At 41.5% G+C, this 27,076-nt stretch overlaps 1 protein-coding gene across 7 annotated transcripts in view; it reads right to left on the bottom strand.

The window, feature by feature from the left end:
* nlgn4x (neuroligin 4 X-linked) overlaps positions 1 to 27,076 on the bottom strand; it is a 307,442-nt gene that overhangs the window by 210,680 nt on the left and 69,686 nt on the right. For 6 of the 7 annotated variants that reach the window (XM_062974322.1, XM_062974323.1, XM_008107131.3 and 3 more), the window contains one exon: positions 24,568 to 25,443. In XM_062974322.1, the coding sequence (XP_062830392.1) occupies positions 24,568 to 25,039 (472 nt within the window). In that variant the 5' untranslated portion in view covers positions 25,040 to 25,443. 7 annotated transcript variants of the gene reach the window in all.

The raw sequence follows: 27,076 nt of genomic DNA, 5'->3' as shown, positions 1-27,076 counted from the left end.
CAACTGCAGCATGCTTAGGGAAAAAATGCCAGAAAGCACATTTTAAACTATATCTCCATTAGAAGGAGCTGGTTTCTTTGCTGTGTTGCGATGTCATTTTTAATTATATTTTTCCATGAAAAGGGGAAAAAAACCTGCAAAATAGAAGATGCCTTTTTAAAATAATCATTAAATTTATTTGCCAACTGCAAGGTCTCTCTGCAGGTAAGCAAGCAAGACCATGATCTATATGTTACAGTGAATGGAGCAGGAGGGAAATAAACACACATAGCAGCAGATTGGAGGATGAGTTGCAGTTTCAAGAAAGAGTTTCTGACTCCTCATTTTGTAACCATAGTGACAATAAAATGTTTTCATTTTAATAAATTAGACAAAGTAATAGCTCAGATGTAAATCTGCATATGTATATGCAGGATATTTCAGTGTATGACTCATGGATTCCAGTAAGTACCATAATTGGTTCTGCCCCTGAGTCACTGTTTACATTATAAAGGTACAAAGAGCTGTCTTTATAGAAGATTTATTATCCTCCACTAGTTTGCTTTAATGACAACTGCTATAATAGGTATAAATACTGTATCATCGTCGTCATCTTGCACTTTAAATATTTCTTACTATTTTATTTTTGGAATGAAACATTCTTGCTTAAGGTTTTTGTGCTTTATAACATCACTGAAGAGTTGCTCCTTTTAATATCACTCCAGTAACCTACCACCTATAAAACAAAAGGGGTTGTCCATAAGTCTTGGGTGTAACTTCTGAATTCTCAAGGCCCGAGACAATCCTGACTTAGGTCCTGCCTAGTCTGATCACTTAGGTTAGTGTTGATTAAGATCAGCCCCATAGTAACCCCATGTTAGAGATGGTATGTGGCAAAGAAGGGCAAGGCCACCTCAACACAACACAGGGAGAAAGCATACATTAAGGCACTGGGATGGCAGTGGAAACTGATCACAACTGTCCCCACTGCTAGCCCATGTTCCCCAGGTGTAGGTGGCCCAGGGACATGGGATGACATTTACCTGTCACTCCCATCCCCCATATAGTGGTGATCTTTGGCTGCGGCATGGGACCTATGTGTTCCCTGCCGTTTTCCCTGATGTCAAATGAGGTGATGGGTAGCACTAGGAAAGAATGATAGTTAGAGAGGGAATTTCCTCCTCTCCCATCCCTCAGCACCCCATTGCTCTGGCTGACATCAAGCGGGGGAGGGGCTGGGTTAGTCTGGCTGCCCAGCACACACTCCCTTTCGCCTTTGCAGTGGTTGAGGAAGTCTTTGTCGGGACTCCTTACAGGGCCAATCCAGTTTGCAGCATGCCAGACCTGCCCCCCCCCCCTAAAATGGTCAGCGTACATGTGCTCTCTAAAATACTGGTTGAAGCTTCAATGTGAGCAGGAAAATAAAACATGTTTATGCCTTTATCATGGCATCCTGGTTTCAATGAAAATTAATCTGGATTTCAATCAAGAAATACAGGATTGGATTCAAGCAAGAGATGACAGACACATCAATTTCAGTTTTTTTTAGGTAATTTCATATTTTTCCCATCCATTTGAAGATTTGAGAATCTCTTATAAAATGCAAATCAGACCCTCAACTTCTGCATAGGTCATAAAAAATCTATAATTTTAGGCTCAAAACCTGAAAATTTGCAGTCCTGAAAATTTAATATTTGCGCAAAAGACTCATTGCCAAGGCTGCATAGGCCACTTTGATTTCTAGTGAATAGGTATGCAAGGTAATAAAGTAAACTACAGAATCAGCCTCTTCGACATCCACTATACTCAAGATTAATTTTTATCTAGGTTGGACAACAATAAAGCTTTGACAGAAATTAAGAAATTAATATCAATTGCATTACAAACACAGGTAATTAACTCAGTTGACTTAAGAGAAGGCTGAGAGGAAACATGATAGCCATGTATAAATATGTGAGGGGAAGTCATAGAGAGGAGGGAGAAAAATTGTTTTCTGCTGCCCTGGAGATTAGGATGTGGAATAATGGCTTCAAATTACAGGAAAGAAGATTCCACCTGAACATTAGGAAGAACTTTCTCACTGTGAGAGCTGTTCGGCACTGGAATTCTCTGCCCCGAAGTGTAGTTGAGGCTCCTTCTTTGGAGGCTTTTAAGCAGAGGTTGGATGACCATCTGTGGGGGATGCTTTGAATGTCATCTTCCTGCTTCTTGGCAGGGGTTTGGACTAGATGGCCCATGAGGTCTCTTCCAACTCTATGATTCTATGATTCTGTGATTCTAAGTTGAACCTTCACTGTTCTCAAGAATTACATTATTCATGAAGTTGTTAGTTAATCAATGAAACCACAATGCTAAAGAGCTCAAAGTAATAATAATAACTTATTTGAAAGTCTTCAACAATAACTTCTTCGGTTCCTTAAATGGGGTCTAGTTTTCTTGGATTTTTACAAAGCTCTTTCTCTTTTTTGTAGTTCTCCTGGGAATTGAGAAGTATAACATTTTAGTCACAGGAAGGTAAGCTTGGAGGGGATACCACTTCTTGTTGCAATAAATGTTTTGTACTGGATATCACATAAAGGCTCTGAAAATTACCATTCCTAACTGAAATATTTTCTGGGATCTGCAGCAGATTTTTTCAGGTTGTAAGCCAACCTAGGTTTTTTCAGGTTGTAAGCCAACCTAGGGCTGCGCCCCCCCCCCCCGAAATTACGCCCCCACCCCAAACTTACAGGCAGCGGCGGCGACCATTGGGTTGCTCACTGCGGACCCAGGAAGTAGCTTGTATTCTCGCGAGATTTTCGCGAGATCTCGCAAAATATCACAAGAATACAAAATACTTCCTGGTTCCTCGTCGAGTGACTCAATGGTTGCTGCCGCCGCTGCCATTTCAGGTGCGCCCAGAAAGGGCTGCGTCTGAAGCTGTGGCTTCAGCGGTGTCAATGAAGAATCGGGCCTGATCTGCAGTAAACTAAAGCAAATACATATTTCACTTTATTTCTGGTAAGAATTTGAGTCTAGCAATGTAAGCTATGTTTTACACAGATTTGAATGTAATCTGTCATTTGAGAATGGTATTAGGTGTCTTTCAATGTTATGTATTCTGTTTCGAGTGGGTGAACTACAATTCCCAGAATCGTGGCTCAATCCTCCCCAAACCCAGCCTGTATGAAAAGTTGGCAATTTTGGGGCCTGTGTACCAAGTGTGGTCCAGATCTGTCGTTGGCTGGTCATCGCCTGGGTGAAGTACTCTGTGGATGGGGGTGAATGACTATAACTCACAGAGTCCCAGGATAATTTCCCCAAAACATCTGTCAGTATCCACAGCAGGCAATGTTCAGTCTGTGTGCCAAGTTTGGTCCAGATCCGTCATTGGCTGGGTTCAGTGGTCTTTGGATGCAGGTAAACTACAACTCCCAAAAGAAAGGCCCATTCCCAAAAACACTGGCAGTATGTTCAGTTGGTCATGAGGATTCTCTGTGTGAAGTGTGGTCCTGGTGCATTGTCGGTGGGGGGTCACTGTTTCTCTGGATGCAGGTGAACTATAACTCCCTTTTCCCCAAACTTGTCCAATATGTTCTATTGGTTATGGGGGCTCTGTGTGCCAAGTTTGTTCCTGGTATATCATCGGTGGAGTTCGGAATGCTCATTCATTGCAGGTGAACTGTAAATCCCAGTAGCTACGACTTCCAAATGTCCAGGGTAATTGTCCTCCAAACTCCTCAGTATTGAAATCTGGGCATATCAGGTATGCATGGCAAGTTTGGTCCAGACCCATCATTGTTTGGGTTCATAGTGTTCTGGGTGTAGGTGAACTATAACTCCTCTAAATTCTCCAATAGGAGTCACAGTGCTCTGACTTGGTGTGGGCTGAACTACAACTTCCACCATATGGCGTCAATCCCCCAAACTCCTCCAGTAAATGTAGTTGGAGCTCAGTTCTGCTCTGTTTGTTATGCAGAGAGATTTGAAAGGAAAGGGCAGTAGGCGGGGTCATGCAAACTCCACAGAAATGGAGAACCCTGGGATGCCTGCCTGTGGTGGAAGGGCAGTAGGGGGGTTATGCAAATTTCACAGCAATGGAGACCCCTGGGGTGCCTGCCTGTGGTGGAAGAAAAAGCAAAATCTAGGATGAAATGGTCCCCAAATGAAAGCATTCCTTGGGTGGTAGGCCGTAGTACTTGGGGAGGACATTGGCAGGGTTTGGCCTACATGTTCATGGTGCTCGCTGTAACCGCAATGTCAGTGGAAAGGAGTGACTTGCTGGTTTCTCTGGAGTGGGAAGTGTAGCCTGTTTGTGGAGGCCAGAGGCTGTCTGGGTGAGCAGACAGCCGTGCCACATACACACATACGTGTTTTCACTTTTATTATGGATTTAGATTAAATATGTCCCTTTCAGTATAGACACAATTCAAATGCAGAAGATGTTTTACATTCCTGCAGGTGATTTTACGGTATTTGTGAATATCGTCAAGAGAAAAAGTAGGTTGATATGCCTACTAAATGTGTAGTAGAAAGAGCCATAGGTTGTTTAAGGCCATCTTTTTGCATGTTTAGTGTGCAACCCATTATCTTATCATCAGTGCAATATGAGCTTTGCATCACTTCAGATCAGGTAGAAATTTTCTTCCTAATACATAAGGTTTTTCAGGTATCCAAAACTGTATCAGAGGGCCCATCCAAAATGTGGGGCCTGTCGGGCTTTTACCAGAGACATCCATATGATGCCTTTAATAAAAGTGAATTAATTAAATACTCCATTAGACCCAGGCCTTCCTGAAAGGGTCTAATGGGGTATGGGGCCTATGGGGATTGACTACTGAGTAGTTCCGTGGATCAGTCCCCACAGCCCTCTCGTTTTTTCCATCTCCACGAGCCCAGTCAACCAAGAGAGCACCCCCCCCCCAAAAAAAGTCTTAAAAATTAAAAAAAAAACATACCGGTGACCATTATGCTGCTTTGGCAGGCTTCCTGGCATGTAGAAATGGCACTCCAGGAAGCAGTGGGAACAGAAGGCTTTGGGGGGTTTGGGGTGGTTGGGTGCCCTCCTGGTAGTTACCGGGAGGGCATCTAGACACCCTGCCTGGAAAACCCAGGTTTTGGGAGGGGGTGTGGGGACAAAAACCCATGCTGAAGCAGGTTTTTAAAATTCACTTCATCACGGGTTCTTTCCCCAATGTGGAAGTGCCCAGAAAGACTTTAATGGTTGGCCAACAGTGGTATCAATGATTGGTAGATATCAGAGGGATAATATAGTGGTTTAATATACATCCTGCACGTCCCTTTGGTGAAGGGCAGAGCCCTGGAATAGCCTCTTTAGGTTCTGGGACCTGGGGGGGGCAGTCTTGAAGGGGTTTGTTCTCTTGGGACTTGTGATTAAGTGTTCTGGGTTTGCTCTCCAGATGATAATTAGCTGGCATTGTCCTTGGGGTTAGGTGTTTCACCCAAGGGAAGGCTGTGGAAGTGGTCAGCAGTATTCACCTGGCCTCATCCCCAAGCATAATTCAATTTAAGAGGTTCTAGATCAAATGATAAGATCCTTGTTTTAACCCAATTTTCTGTGTCTGGTCTCATTATTTCATGGATGGTCATCAAAAATATATTATTGATTAATAGAACTGTGCAGAGATCCATTTTTCGAAATGGGCTCCAGATTATTCGGCACTTTTGGATATCATATCATTTGTAATGGCATGGGCAGTGTGGCCATGTTTTTTTTTGGGGGGGGGGGGGTGCAACAAAACACAAAGCTGCCTAAAATGGCAGCTTTTGGCTAAAAGTTTCAGAAGCTTTGGCTAGAGGATAGGCAGCCATATATGTACACAGGTTTCCCTGTGCCCTGATGGCTGCCTGAGCCACATGCTAGCTAGCTTTTGGACTCAATTCCAATCTTTTCCATGGGCAATCCAATTTAATTGTCTTATATTTCATTCCTTCTTTTTTAAAAAATATTTTGCTAGGAAAGTGAAGGTGGGTGTGGATTGGGGGGGCTGTAAAAAAGTATTCGGGGAGTGTTTGTGTAAATATTGGGGAGGTTTAGTGAAGGAAAGGGATAGCCTGACTCCCTTGGGTCCCCACGGGGAGAATTCAGTTCCTCCCCAGCACTATCTTCTTGCTTCTCTCTGCACTCAGTCCTGCACTTTTCTAAACCCCCCCCCAAATAATACTTTTAAAAATTACAAAGAGTCCTTTCTTCTTATTGTCCATCTCTTTGACTGACTCTCATTTATTTCCTTCCCCTGCCCTATCTATTGGCTCATGTACTCCTGCCCCAGTTCACCTGCCTTGTGTGTGCCTGTGTGCCCTCTAGCTTGTTCACTTCTACCCCAGTCTAGCACTGCAGCCTTCCTCCCCAAAAACAATTTTTTGTAAAAATTTAAAAAATAATATAAAAAGCTCCTGTTTGTTGTTCCTCTTTGACTCTCTCTCGAATTTTTCTTGTGCATTCTATGTGCACTACTTCTCTCACCCAAGCCTGAAAATCCTCTAAATATGAAAAACACATACACATACACACATATATATACATACACACATACATATATTACATATTTACATATATAAAATAACACACACACATACACACACACACACACACACACACACACATATATATAGGGGGAGAGAGAGAGGGAGGGAGGGAGGGAGGGAGGGAGGGAGGGAGGCTGTGGTGTGGGTGCTGCTGGGTCAAGTGGCCAGACTTTCAGGAGGTGAAAGCCAGAGGAAGAGGGAGAGATACTACTACTGAATCACAATCAGATTCTCCCACAGAATATTCTTTTGGGGTTTTTGTCCTCAAAGTGTGGCCATTTTCATCCCGATAGCTCCAAAAATGACAGTAAGGGGTGTTAGAGCAGTTACTAGATTGTGACAATTGCTTAGGTAAAAATCCACAGTGCAAGTAATGAATGAGTTAAACCATTGGAATGTTATGGAGCATGCATAAATCAGGAAGGAAGTTAGATGTTGCAACAATGGGAGGCTGGACACTGAATTAATGAGCTGATAGCAGTTTTGTATAAATATATCTGTTGCAATTTGTTCTGTCTCTTTGCATCACGATCATGTAGCAGTAAGTGTGATTCAGTTGTAATAATGTAAATAAAGATAAGAGCCACAAGTTGAGGCAGATAAACTGTTTGAAGTCAGTTAATTGGATAATTAGCAGCACTTTGGCTAGCTACTTGCAATGACAAGGGGAGCCTCAAAAGTTCTCCCATTGCCACCAATAGGCCGAATCTCCCTAGAGCAAATACGGATTTTCTGGCTGCTGGATTGAAAAATGGCATTTTGCTCTCCCGAATTCAGGCAGCTCCTGAAAAAACGGATAGGAGCCAGCCAAAAACCGGACACTGAAAATGGCATGGGGTTTACCCAAATTGCACACCCTATTTACGTCTTCTGTCTTTCCCCTACTTTCTTCACTTCTAAAATAGTTTGCAATAAACTGTTATAGATTTCAGCAAGGTAGCACCTTCTTATCTAGCTGTGTTAGATCAAGACAACAATTGTGTTAAGATTGGACTACCCTGTACTCTTGGATCCTAACGTATTTATAGAAATAGCATAACAGTTTCCCTTTCCCTTCAAGATGATTCTTGCTTTCTCATTGCTTTTTTTACATCTCCACCCCATTTCCCTATAAATTTCATTTTTTATTTCCTCTTTAAAAAAAAACTTGATAATAACTATGATTGATGTAGCCAAGCTGAAATGCTCAGTGGAAATGGATTACTTTGTTTTAAAGGGAAGTAAACAACTCAAAGCTGTTATAATACTGAAAGCAAGAAAATACGGTTTGCCTTTGGAAGAAAAATGGAAACTATAAAATGATTTATATGGGTTCCAATGTTATATCATTAATTTTATTGAGTGATGTTATTCATTTCTTCACTCGAGGAAGTTACAATAAAATCTGTATTAGGATAGGAAAGGCAAGTGTGAATTTGACTCTCACAGAGTTGCTCACTTTCAAACCTTTCCTTCAAATCTAATTTCATGGTCTGTCTCCATAACAACACAGTGTATTTCTGCCAGCCAAGAGTCATATGATGTAGTATAATGTATTTAATCAGATTTTGTGGACTCACATGCAAAGCAATTTACCTTTCGCATGATTTGGCAATGCACCAGCTTAAAGATTTTGAAGTATAGACCTTTCTGTGTTAATCATATTTTAGCCCGCCATCCAGGATTTGCTGACTGACAAATGGAGAGGGATGGAATTTTATTATTTATTTATTACAATATTTGTATCCCGACCTTCTCACCAAACAGTGGACTCAGGGCGGTTTACAATAAAACACGCATATAAAACTGTACAATACACTATAAATCAGTTAAAAATTTAACTTACATAAGACATTCATAAAACACATTATAAAATACAGATAGGCGTGTTCAAGTTTAAAAGACTGGGTCTATCAATTGAGTTCCAGCGTACATAATAGTAATTAATGCTGCTAATTGTTATTCGCAAGCCTGGCCCCACAACCAAGTTTTAACTTTCCTATGGAAGGATAGGCGGGAGGGAGCCTGCCTGACTTCACTGGGGAGGGCGTTCCATAGGTGAGGAGCCACTGCTGAAAAGGCCCTTTCTCTCATCCCCACCAGCCGCACCTGTAAGGCTGATGGGACCGTGAGCAGGGCCTCATCTGATTATCTTAAGCTTTGAGGTGGGTCGTAGCGGGAGACACGTTCGGACAGAGAAGCTGGGCCGGAACCGTTTAGAGCTTTATAGGCTAAAGCCAGCACCTTGAATTGCGCTCGGTAGCTAATCGGCAGCCAGTGGAGCTGGCGTAACAGAGGAGTGGTACGCTCCCTGAACGCCACTCCAGTTATTAACCTGGCAGCCTCTTGTTGGACTAATTGAAGCTTCCGAACAGTCTTCAAAGGCAGCCACACGTAGAGTGCGTTGCAGTTGTCTAAACGGGATGTAATGAGAGTGTGGACCACCGTGGCCAAGTCCGGCTTCCCAAGGTGCTGGCGCACAAGTTTTAAGTGTGCGAAGGCTCCCCTAGCCACCGCTGAGACCTGGGGCTCCAGGCTCAACTATGAGTCTAGTATCACCCCCAGACTGCGAACCTGCGCCTTCAGGAGGAGTGTGACCCCATCCAGCACAGGCTGTAACCCTATACCGTGTTCAGCCTTCCGACTGACCAGGAGGACCTCTGTCTTGTCTGGATTTGATTTCAATTTGTTGGCCCTCATCCAGTCCAACACAATGGCCAAGCACCGGTTCAGGACCTGAACAGCCTCCTTAGTGACAGGTGGGAAGGAGTGACAGAGCTAGACATCATCTGCGAACAGATGACACCGGACCCCAAAACTCCTGATGATCTCTCCCAGCGGTTTCATGTAGATGTTAAACAACATGGGAGACCACACAGAGCCCTGCGGGACCCCGCAAGTCAACAGTTGTGATGCCAAGCAGGCGTCCCCCAATGTCACCATCTGGGACCGAACCTCCAGGAATGAGTGGAGCCACTGCAGAACAGTACCTCCAAGTCCCATTCCCGTGAGGTGTCCCAGAAGGATACTGTGATCGACGGTATCGAAGGCCGCTGAGAGGTCCAGCAGAACCAGCAGGGACACATTCCCCCTGCCCAGCTCCCGGCGAAGCTCATTGACTAAGGCGACCAAGGCTGTCTTGGTACCATGCCCTGGCCTGAAGCCAGACTGTGCCGGATCCAGAAAATCAGTGTCAACCAAGAATCCCTGGAGCTGCGAGGCAACCACATGTTCCAAGACCTTACCCAAATAGGGGAGATTGGAGATAGGCCGAAAGTTTCCAAATTGAGTGGGATCCAGTGATGGCTTTTTCAACAGCGGCTTGATCACAGCCATTTTTAGGCTCACTGGAAACTTACCCTCCCGGAGGGAGACATTCACTACCACCTTCACCCACTCAGCCAAACCCCCTCTAGCTTCTCTCACCAGCCAGGATGGGCAGGGGTCCAGGATGCATGTGGTCAGTCTCGCCTCTCGAAGGATCTTGTCCACATCCTCGAGCTCAACCAATTGAAATGAATCAAACAAAACTGGACAAGCAGGTGCACTCGATACATCCTCAGAGACTGCCATTAATATGATGTGAAAGATAGGAGCTTAGCTGTGTTCGGTCTGACTCATTATAATCTGATCGCCACACGCACTCTAGTTCCCTCTTCTTTCGCTTCATCGCTGCCAGCTCCTCAGTAAACCAAGGAGCTGGTTTAGCTTGGTTACTCGAGAGGGGACGCTCGGAAGCGATTGTGTCTATTGCCCTAGTCATCTCTCCATTCCAGAGAAAGACTAGAGCATCAACAGGATCACCTGCCAAGGAGGCGGGAAATTCCCCAAGAGCCGTCAGGAATCCTTCTGGATCCATAAGTCTCCCAGGGCGGACCATTTTAATAGGTCCACCATCCCTGCAGAGATTGGGGGGCGCAGTAAGTCTAAACCTGATCAGGTGATGGTGGTCCATGGCAAAGGAGCGATGGTGAGCTCCTCCACACCGCCACTTTCCTCCCATTCCTGACAGAAGACCAGGTCTAGTGTGTGCCCTGCACTGTGGGTGGGACCAGATACCAATTGGGACAGCCCCATGGTTGCCATGGCGGTCATTAAGTCCTGAGCCACACCTGAAATGTTAGTCTCGGCATGGACATTGAAGTCCCCCAGCACTATGAGCAGCTGGGACCCCAATGCCAGGCCCGAGACCACCTCAGCTAGCTCAGGCAGGGAGACTGTAGTGCAGCGGGGTGGTCGGTACACTAACAGAATCCCTAATCTGTCCCGGTCTCCCACCCTCAGGTGGACACATTCAAACATGGTCGACTGCAGGACAGGGCACCTGGTCAGGGGGATGGAATCCTTATAGACCACCACGACCCCACCTCCCCTCCCTCCAGATCTTGGCTGGTGCTGTACTGAGTAACCCGGTGGGCAGAGCTGGGTGAGATTAACTCCTCCCATCTTGTCCAGCCAGGTCTCCGTAATACATGCCAGGTCTACATGATCATCCAAGATGAGGTCTTGGATGAAAGATGTTTTCCCGTTCACTAACCTGGCATTAAACAGCACCACCTTTAACCTGGAGGGACCACCATCCTAGCTACCCGGATTAGCTATGTCAGGAGATCGTTTTGGAACTAATAATGTCCTATCAAAAACCTTAGGCCAAATTAAATGATTTGGTCTCCCTTTCCTGTATCTCCCCCTCCCAGACACCACCTCTATAGGGGCTCCCCACCCATCAGAACACCTCCTCCCATATCCCGCTGTCCTCTCCCTTTCTCTTCCCCTTGTCCAAATGGTGTTATTTGGTTTACTAGTTTTCTGTTATAGATTGGCATCCTTTCACACCCGTTCCCTCCCCCCACCCTGCAGTCCCCATAACCCCCCAGCCTTCCCCACCCCCCTCCAACAATACAAAGTGCAAATGCCGTTGCAAAGTGCAGAGGGTGCATGAGCAGCATAAGTATAGGGGTCTGAGCTAACTAAAGTGCAAGCAGGCAGTGGTGAACTAATTCAATATGGTGCAATATGGTTTTATAATGTGCCAAGGCGGGACCAATTAAAGATGATAAATTTGGTAAGTTAATCAGGGGAACCAGGCTTCACAGCACATAATAGTTGTTATAAAAGTATTTAAAGGTTGTTATAGCAGCAATATATAAACAAGGAGTGAAACTCAGTAAGACAGACTCTCAGTACAGGTATAACCTTGGTTGTTATAATGTTAAGTCAGGAGAGGGGATCAGGAAGAGAGGACATTCAGAACCACTGTGGCTTGGTGGTATTTGCTGGTATTTGTTTGTTGGTATTATCCCAGCCGTGGTCGACACCAAAAGTTCTAGCAGCAGCCAAATAAGCCCAAACAGCCGACCGCACAAAGCGGTCCTCTCTGCCAGCCACCACTGTTACCCTAAGGTTTCCACTATTACTCCATGCTCTGGCCTTCACAAAGCAACCAATCTTCTTACTCCAGATGGTCCTTGGAGTTCCAAAGTCTTTCCTCCCTCCTTAAATCCACTCACCAAACACTGGGGAAGGCAGGGGGGGAGGCAAAAGGGCAGCAGCCAGGAGCCAGAATGTTTGTAAGTCAGCTCTTTTGCCTTCTTCCTCCAGATGGTCCTTGGAGTTCCAAAGTCTTTCCTCCCTCCTTAAATCCACTCACCAAACGCTGGGGAAGGCAGGGAGAGGAGGAGGGAGGCAAAAGGGCAGCAGCCAGGAGCCAGAATGTTTGTAAGTCAGCTCCTTTGCCTTCTTCCTCCAGATCAGGAGTCCTCAAACTTTTTAAGTGGAGGGCCGGTTCATGGTCCCTCAGGCTGTTGAGGGGCCAAATTATCATTTGAAAAAAAAATACAAACAAATTCCTATGCACACTGCACATGAATTATTTATAGTGCAAAAAACAAAAACAAAAAAACAAACCCCAACAACAACTATTTATTTATTTGGTACATTTATACCCCCACCCTCTCTCACCCTGAAGGGGACTCAGAGCGGCTTGCAAGTTGTATGTACATACAATATATAATATTATTGGCATAGCAGAATATTAGCATTATATCTTACTATATTGTCCTATACCACTATACCGTAATATTATTAGTAATATTACATTTAATATATACTATATAATTAATATTATTAATATTATTAGATTGTATAATTATTAGTATTATATTGTATTACATTATAATATTAGTATCAATATTATATGTATACACAATGTATTCAATTATTACCATAGCACAGTATTAGTAAATGAAGGAACAATACAATATTTAAAAATAAAAACAATTTTAACCAACATAAACCTATCAGGATTTCAATGGGAAGTGTGGGCCTGCTTCTGGCCAATGAGATAGTCAAGTTAAGTAGGATTGTTGGTATTGTGTGCCTTCAAGTCATTTCAGACTTTGGGCGAGGCGAAGTCTAAAACTAAGAGCGGGGTCCAGGTAAATGACCTTGGAGGGCCGCATCCGGCCCCAGGCCTTAGTTTGGGGACCCCTGCTCCAGATGGTCCTTCAAGTGTTACATAGTTATGATATAAAGGTATGATATAAAAGACCTAAACTCATATTGGAAGTAATTGGCAATACAATAATAGGAACATTCAATAAATGGAGTGGGGCAACTGAATAAAGAGAAAAAGAAACCCACATCTGCATTTTACACATAAAGTAATGTAAAAATCCATCATGATATTAACAAGAACAAACTTCAATATCTTTAAATATTGCTATATATATTCATATATATGTCTACTCACATGCCAATGTGAGTAGATCAATAGGTACCGCTCTGGCGGGAAGGTAACGGCGCTCCATGCAGTCATGCTGGCCACATGACCTTGGAGGTGTCTACGGACAACGCCGGCTCTTTGGCTTAGAAATGGAGATGAGCACCAACCCCCAGAGTCAGACATGACTGGACTTAACATCAAGGGAAACCTTTACCTTTACCTTTATACTTCTAGAAACTTTAGTCACAAAATCAATCCCAAAAAACTCAGTTTGTCTATGGGTACTTAATTTTTATCAAATACTTATCAATGTAAGTACATGCAGTCCCTGATGCAACTTAAGAACAAAACTACATAACTATCTTGTTCGTAACTTGGGGACTGCCTGTACTTAGTTCTTATCAAAAAAGAAAAAGAAAAAAAAGAACCATCCTCTTTTCTGAGTAGAGTGGTGAAAGGTGAGAGTTTAGTCCATCCAAGAATAGCCTTAAAGAAGTACCAGCCTTCTCTACCCTCTCTGCTATGGCCCAATCCTGGCCTTTCTGTATGTTTGGATTGATAATTTGCAGCAGCAGTAGCTTGGGCGGCTGGCCTTTTGGGGCAGCACTAGTGCTTCACAGTGGATAAGTCAATGGCCCTTGATTTATCCTTAACTCACATCAAAATCCAAAATTTTAGCCCCAAAATCTACCCTTAACATATACATGAGGGTGATTTGTACACAAGTAAACATGCTAAGTAAACTGTCAATGAAGTAACTGTTACCCAAAATAGATTCACTATATAATTCAATCAGGAGCTCCACCCTGGTAGAATGTATGTATTAGAGCCAGGGCCGTAGCCAGAAAAAAATTTCGGGAGGGGTTTTGAAAATTTCGGGGGGGGGGGTTGAACCCCTAGCACATACCCCTCCCCGCTACAAACCTGTCAATATCTGCTTGAGATAGTGCCTGGAGGGACTCTTAATGTTTTGCATCTCATAGACTTAGCATGGGGATTTGGTTAACCAGTTAAAATTCATGAGTAAACGAGATTTTTTTTATAACTTGAAAAATTTGGGGGGGGGGGGGGTTTGAACCCCTAACCCCCCCCCCCCTCGCTACAGGCCTGATTAGAGCTAAGGGACAATTTTATTTACTGACAGATGTGAGAAAAACATGTTATACATGAAATCCACTTTATAAGACCAAATAATAGCACATAATTTCTTTGCCTACCTATTTTACAGACAACATACATGTGTTTCAATCCTTCATATGCTCACAACATGAACACTGGGTTTACATTTGCTTGGATCCAAAAAGCACTGCTGGCACATGCCATGGCGCTTACTGCTCTATTTCAAAAGGATTTTTAAGTATGTGCTTATACGATCAATACCTATTATGTAATTTGGTTGGTTACCTGAGCAGGCTTTTCTAAGTCCTATTTTTAGATGTACTTTATTTTGAGATGGGAACACATGGGTTGGTCTGGAGTGTTTCATTTTTATGTTTTCTTTTGTGTTTTGTTGATTTTTTGTTTTACTTCCATCCTAAAACTAGGAAATGTCCATGTTGTGTCACTAGGTGCCACTATAATGCCACACCCAGTGAAGTAATCTAGCCATCATGGAAGAAAAATGTCAATGTGGCTATTTATATATTTATTTACCATATTTATACTCCACCTTTCTCACCCCATAGAGGACTCAAGATGGCTTACATATACTGTAGAGGTAACGATTTGATGCCATACAAACACACATAGTAAAATAAACATATAAATTAAAACAATAATTAAAAACAAATCAAACTTTAAAACCACTTACTTAAAATCACTTTATGCAAAATCATAGACCAAAATTTAGATAACTTCTCCTTCCAAATTTCTTATGGCAGTGTGCTACATGCTACCATAGTTCTTAAGGAGGAGAGGGACACAACCAATAGAAGCAGACATGTAAGTAAATCTACCCAAAAAGAAAACTTTCCAAACATGGGACTGGAAAAAAATAAATTCTAGTATCAATATAAATGATTAATTGCCCACATCGGGCATAGAAAATGGAAATATTTACTTAAGTGTTTTTGAAAACAAAACAACTTCCTTACTCATATGCTGGATAACAATATCACAGAGACAAGGTCATAAGTTCTATCCCATAAAAAAGATAAGGAGAACCAATAAATTAGTTGAATAGATACACCACCACATGTAAATCCAGTTATTTGAAGTACTTATGCAATGTTACGAAACAGACTGTTTTTGTATATAGAACTAATTCTATTATTATCCATATTGACTCTATACACTATTTTCAATTATTTTGTTATTATCCTTATATATTCTTTATCTTTGTATTTGTGATAGTCTTTTCTGATTTGTGCTTGATTGAGATTTGGGACAAGCAAGAGAATTGATTTAAAATTCTTCTTGTTGTATGGACAGAGTATGGTGACATAAAATCACAGAATATAGAATATGCCTGGTGGTTCCTTGCCCAAATACTAACCAGAATCAATCCTTCTAAGTACCCCTCCACACAGTCATATAACCCACTATGTCAAGGCAGAAAAGCTCACAATATCTGCTTTGAACTGGATTATCTGCCACATATTCCAGTTTAAAGCAGATAATATGGGATTTCATTCAGTTGTGTGGAAGGGGACCTGTGTTTCCAGAAATAGTAAGGATTTGGTGGTTACAGGGAGATATGGCCACCAAACTGGAGCCAGTCTTTAACCTTTTAGTTAGCTATTTGCAATTGTTTTTAAATTTTAATTGTTCAAATTTATTCAGTATATTTTATGTATTCTGCCAGAGATCTTTGGAAACATACAAAATATAAATATTTTAACTTATAAATACATTTCCAGAGTAGATCTACTGAGACTTGGATTAATTATTATGAATTATTCCAGTGTAGTTCTACTGAAAGCATTACTAAGTCTGGATTCAAGCTACTTTAAATAGTTGGCAAATCTTTGTGTTATGGATAACATGGAAGCATTCTATGTTTGGCCCATCTGGCTACCCTATCAGGGATTCTGATCCGCAGAACTCTGTGTTCAGCCAAACATGGCTACAAAGTTCTCTAAAGACCTTCATGTTCAGCCTGAATATCTGAGATAAACTAAATATGTGGGGAGATCTGGATTTGGAGCTTGTGTGCATGTCTACAAGTCTATTGCAATTTTAGTCCCTCAATAAAATGACTGCACAGAAAAGGGGAACTAGGCAGGTAATTTTATAAGCAACCTTTTGGGGCAGCAGTCAAGACAGCATCCTCTCTTGTTCACTGATGCGTAATGAAGAAGAGGCATAGATGGCATCTGAAGACACTCCTCCAGGCACTGTCTAAGGCTAGCATAGGCTTTCTCTATTGCTTGGCAGACCCATTGAAATAAAACAGCAATAGATGAAGGGACTTGACTAGTATCAGGGAATAAATGGTCCTTCGGGAACAGACTAACATCTGTGCCAGCATAGCTCGCCTGTGAGGAAAGCTGAGATAAACAATAACATGAATTCAGCCATGGCATTGAGGAGTGTCTTTGAGACCATAAGCAAATCCAGAGTTGGATTTGCTGCTCCTTTCTTTTCTGATTGAGGAAAAAGGAATAAATCCATCTGAGTCATGACCATGTTTTCCAAGCCATTCCATTTTGAGGAGGTGGGGCTTTGAAGGTAAAATGGATTAGTATGGTAGTGAAATTTTCCCTAAATTTGGATTAAAATAAAGGTGCCTTTCAGACATGATTGCGAACTGGGGGATATTTAACTTAACTTTCTATTGTACCAGTTGATTTTAAAATGTGTGCTGGCAATCAAGGAGTCACCTTTTTAACATCTATGGTACAGCATCTAATTTTTTGAAACTCATACTTCAAAGATGATTATAGCAATGATTATGGTGAAGACATACAGTAACAACAGCAATAGCAACAAGTATGACAGCAACAGCTGTAAGGGAAGCTTAATAGAAGGATAACTGTAAGTTGAATTTATGGTAACTGTCCTTTGGACGTGGTACCACTTTAAATTGTGGTTTGACCAAAACAACCATAGAACAGGATCAAAAATTAACTTTCTTTACACAGTAGAATTTACATTAACAACAATCCTGAAAGTTCTGGAATACAAATAAGAACCATGAACAGAAGAAAGGAAGCGATGGAAGGTAGGACCATATAAACCTAAGCTTTATAAAGGTTCATTATTTTACTGAAAAAACATGGGTTTTGTTTACATCAAAACTAGGTTCCTCTCTGCACAATCCACATAACAAGTTATTTCTAAGGGTAAAATAGGGAGAATAAGAAAGAATAAGATAAAAATAAAATAAACAAATTCCAGCTTCAAAGCTACAATTTATTTTTCCCCACTAATGTAACTACACTGTGAGTTCCTCCTGGATGAATCAATTATGCTTATTATCTGATCCTCTCCATTCTGAGATTTAGGAGTATTTTCACACTACAGATTGTTAAGCAAAGTTGGGGCCATTGTTAAGTAATTCCTCTCATGTCCTGGGCCAGGGCTCAAATGACTAAGCACTTTGTTCCTAGAGGGAAGCATACAGAAACAGTAAATCCCAAGTCAGTTGAGGTGAAAATGATAAAGCAGATTACATCTGCACTGTGCAGAAGGGGGAGGGAGACTAGTGAGCTGTGACATACAGAGGACATCACCCTATAAACAGACGCTCAGGCAATTTTCAAAAGCAAGAGGGTTATAGTGGAGAAAGTGAGAACTTTTCACTGTAGAGAAAAATAAGTGTCTTATGGTCAATAATTCTGGCAGCAAAATCCAAAGTGAAAATGAAAAGACGGCATGAGGAATCATTGATCTTCAGCCCCGAAAATGTCAATACCTGTCTGGGTGTGCTTAACCGCTGATTTCCAGATGTAAACCAAATGATTCAAGATACCTACCAACAAAAGGTGCACATTCAATATACATGCAAATCCTGGAAACAAAAGATTATAATTGTTTCTTTAGTAGTGTCATCTTTGTTCTCAATGTCCTGGCACCAGAAATCCAACAAGATGTATAATAAGAATAGAGGGCTTTTTCATTCTATTGTGAAATATTGAAGAGCAGTATATTTCAATTATGACAAATAAATGGAGAATGAGAAGAAAGAGAAGCAGTTCCAATTGTGCTTCCATATTTATACGATACTATCCAAAATTAAATGTGCTTACTACTAGGCTTGTACATGGATCCGTTTTCAAAAACTGTCTTTGGCTGGTTTGGATGCCCATTATGGCATAGGCTCTGCCATCATTTTTTTTCTCCATAGCAACAGAACAGTGGCTGTTGAAAAACTGGCTGCTTTCAGTTTATTTTGGTTACATGTGGAGTGTGGAGAGGAGGCAGCTGCTAGAAGGGAAAGGACCACAGGAAGTGGGGTTTCTTATGCCCTCACCTTAAACTCAGGTCTCATCTAAAGACAGAAGGGAACGGGTCCCAGAAGCAGGGTTTCTTAACCCCTTGCCTTAAAGCCAGCTCTCCTCTAAAAACAGAAGGGAAAGGATCTCAGGAAACAAGGTTTCTTAACCCATTGTCTTAAATCCAGGTCTCCTCTAAAGACAGAAGGGAAAGGATCACAGGAAATGGGGTTTCTTCACCCCTTGCCTTAAACCTAGATCTCCTCTAAAACAGAAAGGATCCCAGAAAGAGTGGTATCTTAACTCTGATGCTTTTCGTCTAGGTCTTAATGAAGGATACAAGCAATCCCAGAAAGAGTGGTATCTTAACTCTGATGCTTTTCATCCAGTTCTTAATGAAGGATATAAGGACAAACAATGCCTAAAATGATGGGAAGGGAAGCCTGCAAAGTTCCCCCCATTTCTACCAATGGGCCAGATTAAAAAATATCTTTTGGCTTCCTGTATCGAAAACGGATTTCTGTCCTCCCAAATTCAGGAGGCTCCTGAAAAATGGATAGGGGCCCCCACCAAAATCCGGGACACTGAAACGGATCACAGTTTACCTGAATTGTACAACCTGAATTCTACTGCCTGGTTCAGTTTGACCAGGGTGAAAAACTAGGTGTTGAATTTGTCCTTTCATTTCCTTCCTCAATAATTCTTTTTTGTCTCATTTTTTGCACCAAGCTAAGATCTTGAACTCAAATTACAGTATCACAGATTTTACCAAGCCAGAAGGTGAGTCACCTTAGCTCCATCATCTGATAGTATCTTCTCAACATGGTGCTTTCCTGAATCTTAATGCTCCCTCTGAAGAGTCTACTCCCACTGAATGTTCCAGTTGCAGCTTCTGAATACACAAATGTACAGATTTTGCCAGATACTTTTTAAGGAGGTTAACTGGAAAGGTCATTGCGAACTAAATCATACTTTTCAGAGCCTACTGGCACCAACTGGATCTAGACAAATTTAAATACGTTGCAAGAGACTAATATGTACATCTCAACATAAAAGCTTCCATATAGATAAATTCTTATATACTACATTGATCTTTACATCAATTATATCTTTCACTTTACATTCATTATATTAATATCATGCTTCATCCATTGTTCTTGTTTGTAAAGCTGCCCCCAAATTATATATCCTTAGTACCTAGTGAACTAAGTATACATTATTCTTTATTACATCATACAAGAGATAGGCTGTCCTGCCAAAAATTCACCGTTCCCATGAAGCACAAGCCCATCACCTTACTTAGTACTCTTATGCAAGTCCAAAATGCTCCCAGTAAAACAAAAACAATTAAGGGCACTATTGTCTAAGATTTGATTCCTACAGGAATATGGAAATCAATTACTTGTAAATTACACCCCCACCCCAAGTTGCATCATCTTACGGAGCCTTCTGTTGGTTGCCTCAGTGACTTTTCCAGAATGCCAGAGTTTATGTACAGAGGTGTAAAGGTAGACAGACAATTATTTCTTTTGGTTATCTATTATTAAAGGTGCATTAAAAAGCTTTGGATCACTTCCATTACACATAGGTGTTTGGGAGGAGTGCAGCTGGTATTATACATGTCTTTAGTGTGCAAGCCCTTGTTATTTGAATTAATCTCTTGAATTAGTCTTTAGCTCTTTAGAACAAAAGTGTAGCAGACCATGCTAATTGCATTACAAAAGAGCTTAGCATCGAGATCTCAAGTTACTGAGAATTAAGTGAACAAATCTGTCATCAAGCCAGTTCAAGTACATTAATGACTGGGTGATATATTTCAACCTGGAATATTATTTTTAAAAGAAATTCTTTGTACTTGTTTGTTTCCCCAAGAATAGTTATGACAAAGCCTTTGCCTATGTCATGCTGCAGAATGACACCAAATGTTTGTGCTTCTCCAAAAAAAAAAGAAAAAAAAAAACCAAAACCCAAAAACAAATAGTGAAAGGAGTGGGACTGAAAGTACAAAACCATGAAACAAATGTTAATTGTTCTGGAAATACTACTTTCATTCAAAACCTCCATCATGTACAAGAAAGGTGAGCAACATGCATAGACTTATGTGAAAAAGGGCAGGGGTTCATAAAAGCTAGGCAGATAATTCAAGAATCCAACATTGGGAGCAGAAAAAACCTAAATAAGTAGCTAAGGGAAATAATCCAGGGTTTCAGATGTCTTCACACTAATCTATTACAGATTACCAATGGAAATGTTTAACATCTACATGAAGCTGCTGGGAGAGATCATCTGGAGTTTTGGAGTTCGATGTCATCTGTATGCAGATGATGTTCAACTCTATCACTCCTTTCCAGACAGTCTGGATGAGAGTGAACAAACTGAAATTGAGTCTAAACAAGATAGAGGTACCCCTGGTAAGTCATAAGGCCAAACAGGTTACAGCCTGTGCTGGATGCGGTTACACTCCCCCTGAAGACAGCTTGGGAGTTCTCCTAAGGTCCCCGATGTCTCCTGGAACCTGAGGTCTTGGCAGGGGCCAGAGGAGCTTTTGCACAATTAAAATTTGTGTGCCAGTTGTGCCTGTACCTTGGGAAGTCAGACATGGCCATGGTGGTCCATGCTCTTGTTAAATCCTGAATAGACTACTGCAACATGCTCTACATGGGTTTGCCTATGAAGACTGTTCAGAAACTTCAAGTGGTCCAATGGGTGGCAGCCAGATGGTTCACCAGAGTCGCATATAGTGAGCATACAACCCTCCTGTTGCATAAGCTCCACTGGCTGCCAGTTTGCTACCGAGCACAATTCAGAGTGCCGGCTTTAGCCTATAAAGCCCAAAATGGTACTGGCCCAGCTTACCTGTCCAAACCAATATCCTCTAATATCCACCTCAGATGTTAAGATCATTGGGAGAGGCCTTGCTCTCAGTTCCAGACCCTCTAAAGTGCAACTAGTAGGGACAAGAGACAGGGCCTTCTCAGTGGTGGCCCCTTGTCTATGGAACCCTCTCCCCAGTAAAATTAGGTCTGCCCCCTCTCTCCTGACCTTCAGAAAAAAAAACTAAAAACATTGCTTTGGGACCAAGCTTTTGGTCAGTAAATGGGAGCAGTGCAATAAGAGACTATAAATAACAATGATGTCTTGGATCGGCCCTGGAATGCAACTTGGATTGTGTGATTTTAATTGATGTTTTAATGTTTATATTTTAATTAGTTTGGATATTAATGCATTTATTTATTGATATGTATACTATATGTATATGCCGCATCTAGTTGTTGCCTGAGTCCCTTTTGAGTTGAGAAAGGCGGGGCACATGTGTGTTAAAAATAAATAAATAAATGTAAATGCTGCCTTCCTGGAATAGATGAACAAAGATTCAGAAAAAAATCAATGGAGTAGCAATGGGGGTTTTCAACTTTACTGATATTTGTTAGAAATCAAGCTCATTGTTCAAAACCACCAGCAACAATCCTTGAGAAGAAATCCTAGCAGACTGAAGAAGAGCCAATATAATCCTCATCTTCAAAAAGAGAAGGGGGAAATAACTGCCCACCCAGTCAGCCTGATAGCTATACCAGAAAACATTCTAGAGCAGATCATTAAACTTACAGCATTCCGACAGGAATATCATCTTCTCCCCCCCCCCCCCCACTCTATATATGCACACAAAGTATGTATGCACACAAGTATACTTGTCAATTTGTACCACAAAAGCTGCTGTTAGGTGAAGTGACCCTCTGTGATTTCACTGGATTGACTGTTGCTAGGTGAAGTGATGTCACTGGGAAGGAAAGATGACATGTGTATGAGGCGGAAGGGGAGAGAGGAAAGAGGAACAGAAGGGAAAGAAAAAAGGGAGAGAGAAGGAAGGGGGAAGAAAGAAAAAGAGGCAAGAAAGTAAGAGAAAAAAAGGTATGAGGGAAGGGAAGGGAAAAAAGAGAAAGAAGTAAAGAGAAAGTAAGAGATGAAAAGACGGGACAAGCTGTGTTACATTACGTTAAGCTTGTCTTTCTTTGTCTTTTTTTACTTTTAATTATTATATTTCATTTTTAATGTAAAGTCAATACAAAGATTATGGTATGGTATAGTATGGAGAATAAGAGTAACTCTTAAGCCGCCAGAGATAACATTTATCCAATATTTACTAATCCTTATGGGGGCTGGTTAATTGGGAGTCTACAGTACTCCATATTGCATTTTTTTAGAGAAGTGTACAAAAAGAAAAGGGATTGTCCGTGGTCAGAGCAATCTTTAAAAAATTGCTTTTCTTCAGAATTTTGACTCGTGAGTTCTCCTTTTTCCACTAGACTTGAGGCACAAATGTATTCCACTAAAGTTATGGCTGCCCTGCTGTGCTGTTTTTCCACTGCTTTTGTTGCAACACTGTAAGGCCCTTCACTTTTAACCATGGATCTTCTGTATCTCACCTTGAAGGCTCATGCATTTCAAGTTACTAGACTTAGGTTGCTCTCAGAAGGAAACAACAGAAGCTGCGGAAATGCAAGCCACAGGGAGGAGCAAGAACTATTCAACAGAGGACATCAGCCTGAAGCAACACCTCAGCTTTTGCAATGTGCCAAAAGAAACAGCAGGTGGAAGCATAGAGCAGTTCACAGTAGAGCACATAAGTGGTTCCCACTTTGGGGGAATGGTCATGACTTGGGCTGCAATTGTGTTTTATTTTGTTATTATTGGTGATGGTGATTATATTAATAGATCTGGAATAAAGTGGCCAGTTAAATTTTCATTCCAGATTATTCAGCAAGCAACAACACTGATGGCAAAAAAAAAAAAAAAAAACTTGATAGAGTCTTAGGATTCTAGATTTTTTCCCAGCTTTTTACTATCAGTATTATTGTTAGCTGAATGATTTCTCAACTAAGCAGTAAAGCAAGATAATTACAAAAATCTCGATGACCAAATAATACATTTAGGTAACAAGCAGCAGTATTTAAAAAATCAAAGACAAAGTGCATATTTTATTAATCAGATCTAAATGAAATAGTCTGGTTTGGGTAGTTTACCAGTACCATTACTTTATCCTTATCAAATGAAGTAGAAACATGTTATTTTATTCAACTATGAAATGTTTTAAGCTGAGAAAAACAATGCAATGAACCAAATAATCTACTAAAGATGACAACAGGAAGATTAAATTCTAGACATTAATTTAATGTGAAAATGCCATTAAAAGAAATTTTTGCAATAGAATGAGATCAGCACAGAAAATATTAAGGAAGGACATTGCTTCTGGAAACAATGGATAGAGCATATTGTCAAAGGCTTTCATGGCCAGAATCACTAGGTTGTTGTGAGTCTTTCGGGCTGTATGGCCAAGAACCCAACTGATGAAACTTGTTACTTTGCCACAACTATTGATTGGCCCATTTTTAATTGCCAGGGTCAATAATGTTATACAATATTTCTCTTCCAAAAAATCATGAGGTCTTATACTGCAAATGTTCATTTAATAATGATAAAGCAATGCTTCCTGTACATCTAGCACTGGTAAAATTAATGATGCCCTCCCTTAAAAACACACCTCATAAGATTAATAAGATTAATTATAGATATTTTTCCAATCTCATCTAAAGAACCTATAATATTAATTTAATACTGATGCACCTTAATATCTCACAGTGTGATTACAACTTTTTATGGGGCTTCAAGGCATTTTGAAAAAACAATTTGTTGACTTTTCCTCTATGAACAACCATAGTGGTGGAATTTGTATGGATGTGGCTATCATCTGAAAGTAGAAATGTGTTTGATATCAAAGGTATATAGCGTGCCATTGTGATACCAGCATATCAAATGCAAACCTAACATTATTTTTATCACATTTTGACCTAACATGGGCCAAGAAGAAAAATAGCCAGTCCTCAACATGTGTACAAACAGGTGCAGGAGACTGTACAGTAGAACCTCACTATTTTGTAGCAGACAGCATAGCTGACCAGCTTTACAACTGAATAATATACTTACCATCTTCAGTCGGCACATAGACGTTTAGATATAGGCAATCTTCATTTTGATCTTGGACATATGTCATCACAGTATCCAAGTTGGCTGTAAACCAAACAGGCAGCATGTCGTTAAGCAGGGACCGCTCATCCAGGTATTGGGGGCAGACTGCAGCAAACTGTGTGGCATTCCGTATACCAGTCCAGGATGATGGCGGCTCTGGAGGCTGGAAACGTCTCTCCCCTGTTGGAGGAGAGGCATAAGGGACTCCCAAGTATTGCTCCACAGGACCAAGGATCTCATTGGGCAAGGGTGTTCTTACACCACGGATTTTGCCATAATTCGTGGTTACAACAGGATATTGTGCTTGTCCATCAATAAGTGTAAACCTTATTGCCAGAGCAGTGATCCAGAAGAGGAAGTTGGAATTCAACATGACACAAACTGGAGTAAAGATCAAAGGCAGCCATAAGAGTCCCATTGGCCTTGACATGGTTTACATCAACATCAGCTGGCTCTGTCTTCTACACCCAGGCAAAAAAAAAAAAAAATCAGATAAGTTGGGAAATTATCTCCCAAAAGCTGTGTGTGTGAGTATGTGTGGGGAGAAAAGGGAGGAATATTTTTACCAAAAAAAAATGGATCAGGGGCAACAGGTAATTTTAGCAAAGCAGGAAGAAAACTCCCAAGGAGTATGATGTATATCTCAAAAGACTGACCATCGACCAATTCCAGAGATGCACGAAGGAAGGGAGTCCTTAGGCCCAAAGCCCATCCCTTGGTCCTGCTTATCTTAATGCCGATGTCACTATCCAAGAAGTGGCAAGATGCTTAATGTCTACTCCACTGTATTGGCACAATGACTCCTTTCTGTTAGCTCCAACATCATGGATAAACCTATACAAAAAGAAAGGAAGAAGGGATGAAAATTAGCATGTTTGCCACTGATAGTATTAAGTATGGTATTTCCAATGTCTTTTCCTATATTGCTATCATCTCCACCCATCCCTCTGAGATAAGCATTCCAAGAATACATGGTACAGATTATTTAAGGACATAGGAAACTGCAATGCCTCTCAGGCTATTGGGTTGCATGCAATGGTGAGAAAATTGTGCTTTGGGAAGTAAGCATTAAATGGAAGCTGCTATCTCCCTCAGGCATTAGTGACATTGCACATTTCATTTCTCAGCAGCTATGCAACTATTGAATTACTGAACCGTCTACCATCTGTGCATATGCAAAGTAAATTTAAAAATCAAGTAACTTGAAGAAATCTTATAAAATAAATTGAATGGAAGGGACTATGCACGTGTGTTAACTATTTATTTACTTTTCTGCCCCTGCAAAGTTCAGAGCTGCCTTCAGAGATAAGTTAAACCTATGTGTGATTAGTACAAGGTCAGTCAGCAAGTTTCATGCCTGAGGGTGAATCTGAAGCGCTTGACCTAGTACATTGAAGTGTGTTCCTCTGTCCACTTCAACATATCTTGTTCTCTTTTATGTTGCTTGTGAGCAAGACACTGAGTTACACTCACACGTGCACACAGAGTCAGTCCAATGACATATGCATATAAAACTATAATTGCTAATCTGCATTATTTTCCTCTTTATTATCTATTATTAACATTTACCTGTACTCTACTCTCATGAAAGAGAAGTTCAGAAGTGACATGTTGGAAAATGGTCTTTCATGCTATAGAGCAGAGGAGAGGAGGGTCAGAAACTTGCCCTGCAAGTAGGCTCAATCAAAAACAAATCGCTGTAGTCTCTAGGCTTGGCCCCAGATCAGTTTAAATGAAGGTGATTTGTAAAATTTGGTGGCTCATTTTGTATAAAGTAAAGGTAAAGGTTTCCCCTGATGTTAAGTCCAGTCATGTCTGACTCTGGGGGTTGGTGCTCATCTCCATTTCTATGCTGAAGAGCCGGTGTTGTTCGTAGACACCTCCAAGGTCATGTGGCTGGCATGACTGCATGGAGCGCCGTTACCTTCCTGCCGGAGCAGTACCTATTGATCTACTCACATTTGCATGTTTTCGAACTGCTAGGTTGGCAGGAGCTGGAGGTAACAGTGGCTGCTCACACCGCTCCCAGGGTTTGAACCTGGGACCTTTCGGCCTCCAGCTCAGTGCTTTAACGCACTTCGCCAGGTTCTCAGGGATATGTTTTGCTGCCTTTCAGCCACACCCCATCCTTATAATCTAATTCATGATAGTGTTCCCTGAGCCAGGGGTCCCTGATGTCCTTCTCTGGGGGCTAGGAGGCTCAGCGGCAGGGAACAAAACACACTCCTCTCAACCACCGGCGGAAGAGGGAGGGGGTAAACAGACACCAGAATGCACAGCAGAGTCAGGGTGCCCCCGAATACCAGCACAATATGCAGACTTATCAGGTCTTTGATGACAAGGAGAGTGACAAACTCCCTCCCCATCGAGATACGGACTGTACTATCGAGATCTTGCCCAACTCCCCAATGCCAAAACAAAGAACCTACCCCATGACTCCCAAAGAAAGGGTTACACTGAAAGAATT

The sequence above is a fragment of the Anolis carolinensis genome, chromosome 3 (genome assembly GCF_035594765.1).
Source record: "Anolis carolinensis isolate JA03-04 chromosome 3, rAnoCar3.1.pri, whole genome shotgun sequence".
NCBI lineage: Eukaryota > Metazoa > Chordata > Lepidosauria > Squamata > Dactyloidae > Anolis > Anolis carolinensis.
This window is presented reverse-complemented; position numbering and strand designations above follow the sequence as displayed.